A 10000-nucleotide genomic window follows, 5' to 3' on the forward strand; every position below is an offset into this window, starting at 1 on the left:
TGAGTTTTCCAATTCAAATGCTCATCTAAATAAATGCCTAAATATTTGATACTAGTTTTGCGTTCAATGTTTAAGATATTAATATTGTGTATAGTTGGCTTCTGTGGAGATGTTATTATCATAAAGTTTGTTTTCCTCATGTTAATAGACAACTTATTGAGATTGCAATAGTTAATTACTTTCTGAAGTGCTGAGTTCATAACTGCCTCAAGATCTTTTGATGTTTTAGTAGCATAGAAGATATTAGCATCATCAGCAAAAAGTCGAAAGGAAAGCATGTCTGAAGAGTTAGCAAGATCATTTATGTACAGAAGAAATAATAGTGGTCCAAGGGTTGATCCCTGAGGAACTCCACAAACAATCTGGAGAAATTCAGGTTCAACATTACTTAGTTTCACATATTGAGTTCTTTCAGTAAGGTAACTTGTGAACCAATCTAGAGCTTTTCAATGTCGGCTAAGTATTGTTCTTTGCAGAAGTTACTATAATCTCTATAATATGTCATATGCTTGTTTTTAGAAGTGGGTGCATTACAGATGCAGAAAACAGGCAAATGGTCAGATATGTCAGCTAGAGCGATACCAGAAGTAGTATTTTCAATGGGAGCATTAGTATAAATATGATCAATTAAGGTGGAAGAGTGATCTGTGAGTCTAGTGGGTTTAGTGATGAGTGGGAGAAAATTGTTAGAGTACAGCATATTAAGATAATCTTCAGTGTTAGCATGCTCATTGTACTTCAGGAAATTTGCATTTACATCTCCTACTATATAGACATGTTGTTTCCTATTACTTAAACTTTTGATTATATTTTGTAGTTCTTGTGTGAAACCTGGCATATTAGCTGGAAGATGTCTATATATGCATCCTATAATAATATTCGGTTTGTTATTGCTAGCAATAATTTCTGCCCAACAGGATTCAACTAGAGGCATAGTAAACTTTATATCTGCCCTGGGTATGGCTTTTAAATTGTTAGATATATAAAGTGCGGCACCCCCAGCAGCTGTTTCAGAGTCAGTGTGAAAAAAATGGTACTGGGGTATATCAATGTTAATTATAAATTTGCTGTTCAGCTTTGTTTCTGAGATGGCTAATATGTCAGGTTTTTTTTCTAAAGAGTATAACCAATCTTCTAAGATAGGAAGATTTTTTGGTAGACTTCTAATATTGCAGTGGAATATACTAAAACAAATCTTAGAGCTGTAAGATGAATTGAGTAACTTATTTAATTTGGAGGTTTCGTAGTATTCTGAGCATGGAGGAATAAGCATTAGGTCAGAATCCCTTTCATCATGTTTGTCAGGATTAGGGAGCACATTCAAAAGATCAATATTATCACCGAGTCTTTCGGACAGGCTGGGGGTGCAGGAACCAATTAAATTACAAAATTCTTGGTCTGATAAATTGAAGAATGGTAGTTGCGTCAAACCATTATTACAACAAGACATATTCTTGTATTCGAGCTAGAGTTTCAAAATTTAAATCATCATTGGTTACAATTACAATTACTTATCTGTCCAGTTACTTCTTGTCCTTTTGTGGGTTTACAAACTCCTCAAAGTCTTCCATAGCATCGAAGTGGAATGTTTGTGATGAATCCGTTTGTCGTAGATGGATAGTACCATTCGTCGTCCATAGATACTTCCACTTGTTTGTGTTCTTGAATGTGTTAAGCTTCCCAAAAAGTCTTCTTCTGTAAGGAGTTAGGGATTCGTTAATATAAATCTTCGTTGGCTTATCAGCAATGCTCTTAATACCAAGTTCAGCCGCCACTGATGGTAAACACGACGTGTCCTTCCCATGCAGCTTTGATCTTTGCTTGTAAATTTCATTGCGTTTGTCACGCCTAACAAACTTTACAATTATTCGCTCTTTCATCTTCTTGGTAGCTGGAAGGCGATGAGCAGTCGAAATGTCTTGTTTATTTAAGTCAATATCCAAAGCAGAGGACAGTTCAACAACGAGCCTGGTAGATTGTCCAGAGGGATGACTGGAATTCCAGTAATTTCTAAGCAATCACGCCTCAAGTACTGTTGTGTTACATCGAGGGACGCCATGTTTTCGTACAGGTCGTCCTCAAAATGTGAAATGCTGTCTTCTAGCTGGTTAACTTTATCGTTAATGGTTTTAAATGGCATCAAATTTGCTCGAAACAAACGATTGCGACGTTTCGAGGCTGTTAAGTTTCTTGTCCAGGTCACGGATCTTGCTTTCGAATCGTTCTGTGACGATCTTCATCTGTTTGCCGATTTCGGTCTTTAGTTCGGTCAATAACGATGAACGATGTACTAAATCTGGCTGGTCCTTCATTTTGGCCATCGCCAGATAGTTACTTACGGATCAGCTCAGCTCAGCTCAGCTCCAAATGACCAACAGAAAATGGTGAAATGCTGAAAATGGTGAAAAGTGCCCACTCTCAAGGTCAAAAAATTTAGTAAGTGCCCTGGGCGCTAAATCGAATAAATACGGTAGTTTCACTAATGCAAACTGTTAATCTAAATAACTCTGCAAATGTGGATAATAGAATTTTGTGGTGTAAATGTTTTTTTCAGTAAAGTGGGCCACGGAATTATTTTTTGGAATATTGTTATAATGTTTGGAAGTTGAAGAAAATTGTAATGTACAGTAATGTTCATACATGTATAAGCGTGAAAGTAAAAACATAACGATATAATCAGAGGTCTGCAGGAGTGATCATGGAACAACAAGCAGTTACTGTGTACAGGACCCATATTCAAGATAATATATTTAAAATTTATTTTAAAGTGAAGCTACTGATTTAATTAATTCAAACAAATTAAAGTAGACAAAAACTAGCGTAAAAATCTTGAGGGGGGCCGAAAAATACTGACTGAACAAATTATTCCTGAATTGCGCGCTTACCTCAAATGTTTCAGCATTCATTCTCACGTAGTTTTGGAATGAAGCAGGATCGCCCACGCCAAGTTCCTCGAAAATTTGGTTAAATGCTCCTTTACTTTCCCATTGTAGCAGCCAGTCTTTAACCCAGACGGTTCTTTTTCTTCTCTTTCTTTTTTTAAACATTTTGAGGCGGCAGCTAGCAGTAATATCGAACTGGAAACACAACAAATAGTTGCTTTTGTCCGCATAGCTTTTCACCAAAAGAAACAAATTGTAGCGAAAAGCAACATGTATGCGCGCCATTTCAGGTTATGCGCATGCTCAAGTGTATAACTGCAGGACAAAAACATGTTGGGCGCGTATAATGGCGTGATTTTGCAACCGATGTTTCCGAATCGACAGATATGTCGCGCGCGCATCGGGTCGCCGTTTACACGCGCCGCTTTGCTTCACGATTTCTCGGGGCCGACAAATCGTCACAACAAATCGCAGCGTGTAAATAGGCCTTTAGAGTTCCAAATTCGCAGTATTCAGCAAGACAATACAAATCCGTTATAAAGTTATCAATTGACTCGCAATCTTGTTGACTTCTCAGGTTGAACTTAGCTCGTTCAAATATTATGTTTCTCTTTACCACGAAATGAGCTTCAAACTTGCCTTTCACCACGCTGTACTGCTTTGCTTCTTCAGTTGTTAGTCCGAATGACACTACTATGTCATCAGCTTGTTCGCCCATCGAATAAATCAAAGTGTTCACTTGGCTCTCGCCGTCCTTTTGGTCGAGTCCGGTTGCTTTTCGAAATTGTTCCAAACGCTTGATCCAGTGGGACCATTCTTTGGGTTTGAAGTTGAACTTTTCAGGTGGTTGAACTTGATAACTCGCCATGGGTATCTGTTGAATCACGAGGTGCTGTACAGCTGCGGCGACTTGTGGTTGCGCGGCTGGTTGGGCCGGGTGAGTGTTCAGGTTGTTCAGCTTGAATTCCGGCTTCGTGTTGACCTTGGTCTGCCATATGTCTGTTATGTTTGATTCTCTTTCAGTTTAAAGGCTGCTGCCACCATGTCGAGTTATTTGGGCTTACGGTGGTCTTCAAATGAACAACACGTGTTTACTTCAAGACGCCATAATCTTGGAGAGTAAATTTTTGTCTTTGCAGAAACAATGGTCAACCTCAAGAGTTAGGCGATTGTGATCTGAATTCGCACATTTCTTGTCAAACTTTATAACACTTGAAAGAAAAGAAAACGAACAAGAACAAAAACCCGGTATCTTGCCATCATTTGACACAGATGCCTCACTGTTTTGCGAGTAAACACGCCACGGTAACTTGATCACACACAAAATCGCGTGAATTCCAATACAAATTACTTAACAGGTGTCTTGTCACAAATTCATTTTTAAACAAAATTGGTATTATTCCATCTCCGGCGTGTTCCCTTTGTGGTGAAATGAACGAATCCCTGGAGCATTTTTTCATTTGTTGTCGTTATACTAAGGATTTCTGGGCTAAGGTTATAAAATGGCTTTATAATCAAGGGTAGAACACCTTTCTGATAAAGATATAATGTTTGGTATTTTAAGATGCGAAGACGAATTATTTATTAATCATACTTTAATAATTGCTAAACAGTATTTATATTCTTGTCGACAGATCAAGTCTCTTCCTTCAATTAAAGTATTTAACTCGAAAATTAAAATGATTTACCAGCTTGAGACAATGATCGCAAAATCAAATAATAAACTAAAAGCTCACAATATGAAATGGGCCAAGTACAAAAACAACTAGATGTATATAGAATCTCGTGTTGTTGCTGTGCTGTTCTAGTCATTATATTTAGAAGCAGAAGGGAGTTAAGAGGAATTGTGGGGTGCGTTTGTAAATATATGATGTATCGTGTCTGTCTGTTAATGTGAATTATGTTTGTTTGTGGAAAAATGTATGTAACTTCAAATCAATAAAAATTAATAAAATATATATAAAAAAAAAACTTGATCACGGCGCCTGATGAATTTGATGTCACTTTCGATTTTGCGATTTACTTGTGCAGCCAAAAGTACAATAACAAATTTTAATGTAGCAAAAATCTCGCAAAATGTTTTTCGCGGATGCTAACTTTTCGTATTTGCAGTTCAAAATTAATGTTGTATTCATGTCGTAAATTTTGTCGCTGATGGCAAAATATTTTATTCTCGATCGACGGTCCTGAAAACCTCCTTCTGCTCTTCGTGAAAACTGTGTATCAATATTTATTTACTTTTGCATCAATATTTGTTTTGCATAAAGCAAGCTAACAAAATCTGTATCTTGCTTAGTTCGCATTTCTGGGCGTTAAAATATAATTTTCGGTCCTATGCTTCTGTTACGAAGTGGTATATTATTTTAGGTCACCCATCCAGATACTGACCCCGCCGGATAGGGGAAACTTCGGTGAATTATTGTATTACAAAGTTGTCAGACGCTCTGAGTGCACGCTTAAACTTGTAGTAAAAAGAAGTTGTGAGGGAACTTGGAAATGATCAACATGTCAGCCTAGAAGCCGATGTTTCTCGATTCCCTTTTATTTTCTTCAGTCCTTCTGGGTTTAGTACTTTGCTAGTAACCACATGTCTTCTCAGAGGGCTATTTACTTTAGACTTTTACCATGACACGACAATGATATACAATACCAAAACAATACCGGTACTATTAGAGCTGCATATTGAACTTGAATATCGTGGAAGACAAAACGCAGCTCATTTGACAATATGGAATAAAGCACTGTGTTACTGCACTACCATACGTACGCGATGCGTGCCTATTTTTTCTAAAGATGACAGGAATTTTTTCTCTCTGACAAATGGTTAATAGGCTGGTAGCCAGGTTTTTAACCTCAGAAAAAGAACTGTTTCGTTGTATGAACGTATGAGCCAAAGGGCCTCTGCTGGCACGACTTCTGGGTGACCCTTAAATGGTCTTAATGACCCCCGACTTGAAAAAATTGACTGGAACGCTGCAGTTCAATACCACCCAACTCAGTCCCTTCTGTTTTTGAGTAACGCGTACCACAGGTAACCCAGTGTACGCTCATGGAGCGTCTAGTTTTAATTTAATACAGAAATGTCTTTAAAAGAATGCATAAAAAAACTGCTGATTGAATATCAAACATGTAGCATAGGCTTACTCTTCTACTTAATTGATAATTTTAATTTCAGTATTGGACTGTTGGCAAGATTATTGACAAGATTGCTGTAGCTGCAAGACTGCAAAATGATAATAACTTAAATACAGGAGAGAAAGTGAGTACTTACATTCTGATTTGCATATTGCGTCTAGAAGGGGTCCTCAAGAAATGTCAGTTTTATTTTTATTTAATGGCATGCTTTGAGCAGAGCAGGCTTTTAAAGGTTTCTTTTCAAGTTTGTCATTCAGGAATAATACTCATTATTGAACACAGGGATCTTGGGAGCTCACTGGGTAGTTTGCAGCTACGTGAGCAGAACCGCGGCATCCATTTGGTATTACAGAGGTCATAGTTTTTATTCCAGCCTGTTACTTTGATCTAATCGTCCTTTGCCTGTTACCATGTAACCATCACCAACTGGCATATATTCCTCGTGCATACATTTCTCTGTTATGATCAATATTTCCGTCATTCAAATATATTTGCAATTGTCCTCCAAAGCAAACTAGATTATCATATTCTTGACCCAAGTTGTTTAAATCTGGGATGACAACCTGGGTTGTGGGTTGCTTGAAGAGAGGCTAGGATGAACGAAATCATGGTTTATCTTGCCCTCCTGGAACTACTCACTTTTATCGGCCCTGAAAAAGGGGAAACCGACCTTGGCCCAGCAACACCGAGACATTTTGACCAAACAGCTTGATAATAACATATCGTGATTTTTATTCATTCATTCATTCAAGGCGATTAAATGATTGAGAAAGAGCTTTCAGTGCCAGAGCTTTTAAAGGGGAACTCCGGGGTAAAATTGAAGGTATTTTGTATGTTTGGCCTCGGGTTTATGTCTCAATTTTTGATAACATCATTCCCATATCGTTTCATTGAAATGAAATATTTCACCTGAAAGACGACCGAAAATGGAAATAGAAATCCGCCATCTTGAAAATTGCTCGCTTGTTCAGAAAGCGGTCAGCGTATCATCGTGTGACGTAGAATCGTCACACCCAGAGTTGTGTCGAGTTGTGTACAATATTTTGCATTGGCGAAGAAGGGGCTTTTGCCTTTATATCATCGCTAAAAGTGGCCAATTCTGGGACGTATTCTAATAAAATTGATGAGGAACATGCCTGCAAGAGTTTTTCAATTCGGCCGTACCAGTTTGAACAGCGTGTGAGCACTGATGAAGCGGTTAGCAACCCCAAAGACTTTAATAGGCGACAAATGCATGGCAAGCGATGAAGAAACAGATGTAATACTGCGAAATTCAGACTGGTTTGTTGTACGAGTTATCCGTTAATTGTAATTCTACAACAGACTAAGTGACAAATAAACTCAACTCTGTTGATAAATTGTTATATTGGTCTTTCTGTTTCTTCGTTGTTGCCTTTATAAATCGATTAAAGGGATGCGAAAACGGATCTTTCCTTCCACTACTCCTTCTATTGCGCAGCTTCATTGCGGCTTTATTTACTCTTTCAAAAACAGCAAAACATTATAATGTAATCCTTGATAATAAACTTTACGTCTTAAGTTTAGCTCAATGTTTTAAGGGAATATGCGTGAAGGCAACATAATTTGCTTCTGCTGCTACCAATGCTTATGTTCGCTCGTTCTCTGTTCATAAATGCATTCCTAATAGAAGAAAGTCACGAAGAATACGGAGCAAATGCAATGTTTGTTTTTTGTAACGTTGGCGTACATGCAGCAATTGTCAGATTATGGGAAGAGCGGAGGCATGCATATGCTGCCAAGAAATTGAGCCTGTCAAAAATAAGCTTATCGAGGCTGTTACTAGCAGTGAATGTGGCGAATTTATTTGATTCATAGTAAAAACGAAGCAAACTGTCAAGCACTAACTTCTCAATGCCTTCGTCGCTGAATGCAATGTTCGCTTGATAAATGCGGCTTCTTCGCTTCGGGGCCGTAGCTAAACGAGGATGGAAGAGCATCATTCTTCAAGACCCTCCTAGATTTTTCCCCTGTTAATTTTTCCCGGAAATCTATCTCGAAACAGCTTGGCATGAAATGATCGCTCCAGACGTAGCTGTTTTCAAGTGGTGGCATATTCTTCCCTCTGATTCTGTCGAGCCATGCCTTCGCGCAATCGTCTTGTGCGATCCTGTAGTCACCGTATACGTGTGTTTCCATTTTTCTTCCTCTTCTTTCAATAATTATGGCAACTAGGTACACAACGGCTCACTATTTCGCTTGAAACAATCAAAGTACAGTCGAGGATACAGATACAACGACAGGAATTATAATTTAAGCAAAGTTGAAGAATGAAGAAGCAGCCTTTTATAAAACACCTTGGAAAGTGAATTTGACGATTCTACGTCATCACGAGCTGCTGACCACTGACCGCGACTCAAATTGACGGATTTCTATTTGCATTTTCGGTCGTCTTTCGATACAATATTTAATTCGAATGAAACAATATGGGAATGATGTTATCAAAAATTGAGACATGGGACAGAGGCCAAACATACAAAATAACTTCAATTTTACCCCGAAGTTCCCCTTTAAAATGCATTCATTCTTCTGTTTCAAAGCACTGAGAAGTGTTCGTTCATCAAGACTTTTTGTGAGTGTTACACGATCTTATTGCACATTACCCAAATGTATGAGTGGTTCAGTGTAGGTTCGTGGTGAAAGTAGGCTTGAACAACGCGCTCAGAAGTATTTTCTAAGTAGTTCGAAAGACAGCAGCAGGAACTCGCATATTTCTGTATAACCAAAAGTGCAATGGAAGGAGTTGCCCAGGATTCTGTCATTCATTATAGTTAACCTTTAATGCAAGATATGAAATTAAAGCTCTAGTTTTGTCACACAGTTCGTTGAGACTGCAATCAAAACAAAGTTGTTGTTGTTGTTGTTACTTTTTTTGGTGATGCACGCAGGTGAGAATATATATTTGCTGTACTCTGCATAACAACGACGTGAAATCACTAAATTTGAAGTTTAAACGACAACGTGAACATACAATTGTGAACCTTTCACTCTCTATTCGTTTTCTGAAGTGCTCGTGCCAAATTACTAAAGATAATTTGCCCACATTGTACAACTTGAATGAGATGGAATTTGTGTAAGAGTTACGACAGTGCAAAGTTACAATTCTTGGTCACGTTTGTGTCAACGTCATAGAACTTTAAAGGCCCTCATAGTGTCGAAAGGTTGGGTCTTTGAATCGCACCCTTTTAAGCTACATCCATAATTCTTCAAACCAGAGTTGCACAAACTTTGTCTGAGATTTGCTCGATGTGGTCGGGACTATTTATGTGTATCACATATTTCGTTTCTTTTTTTACTACACAACCTTAATGACCATCCCCGGCTTGCCTGAGTGCTCAGTCGTGTCATGAAATGGTAGAAGTTTTTGGTTTTTTTTTTTTTTAATTTAGAAATCTGGACTTCAAACTCTTTCGGGATAAGGATCTAAACACTTCTGCTCACGGTCCCAAGTCTTCGGTTTGGCTATTCCTCCCTACCTCTCTGCTCTTTTCTTTGTCTAAGGGGCACTGGGATATTCGGGTTTTGTATGGATTTGAAGCTCTGCTCAGTGGGCAAATATTTTATATTCATGGCGGTTTTGCAGTATGGGAAGCTTTCTATGCGAACTTGTGGTTTCTAGTAGACCCCTGGGCACCAGCATTTGTCTTGGTGTTCTTCTTCTTCATTTTTCCTTTTTCAGGTGGCCTATAAGAGAAAATTGCTGAAATTGCCTAGATGAGTGCCAGGATCATTTCTCTCTTTTGTCTTTAACCTGCGTTTCAAAAAAATATATATATATATAAAGTGTGAAACTTGATTTTCGCAAAACAGTGCTCAATACATAGAAGTAGAGCGAAGTATATATTGAAGAAAAAAACAAGTAAAACTACAAGTTCATCGCTACAAGCCTGTTTCATGGCAACCATCGAGCCAGTTAGAGTGCTCAATATATAGAGCGTAACTATAGAGGCCTGTGAGCATTAAAA

The 10000-nt window shown here is 38.2% G+C and overlaps 1 protein-coding gene across 2 annotated transcripts in view; it reads left to right on the forward strand.

Moving 5' to 3' along the window:
• Nucleotides 1-10000, forward strand: part of LOC138022391 (AN1-type zinc finger protein 1-like) — a 185980-nt gene that overhangs the window by 163981 nt on the left and 11999 nt on the right. For both annotated transcript variants that reach the window (XM_068869512.1, XM_068869513.1), the window contains exon 9: nt 6058-6141. In XM_068869512.1, coding sequence (XP_068725613.1) covers nt 6058-6141 — 84 coding nt within the window. The remainder of the gene's footprint in view (nt 1-6057; nt 6142-10000) is intronic.

The sequence above is a fragment of the Montipora capricornis genome, chromosome 10 (genome assembly GCF_036669925.1).
Source record: "Montipora capricornis isolate CH-2021 chromosome 10, ASM3666992v2, whole genome shotgun sequence".
Taxonomy (NCBI): domain Eukaryota; kingdom Metazoa; phylum Cnidaria; class Anthozoa; order Scleractinia; family Acroporidae; genus Montipora; species Montipora capricornis.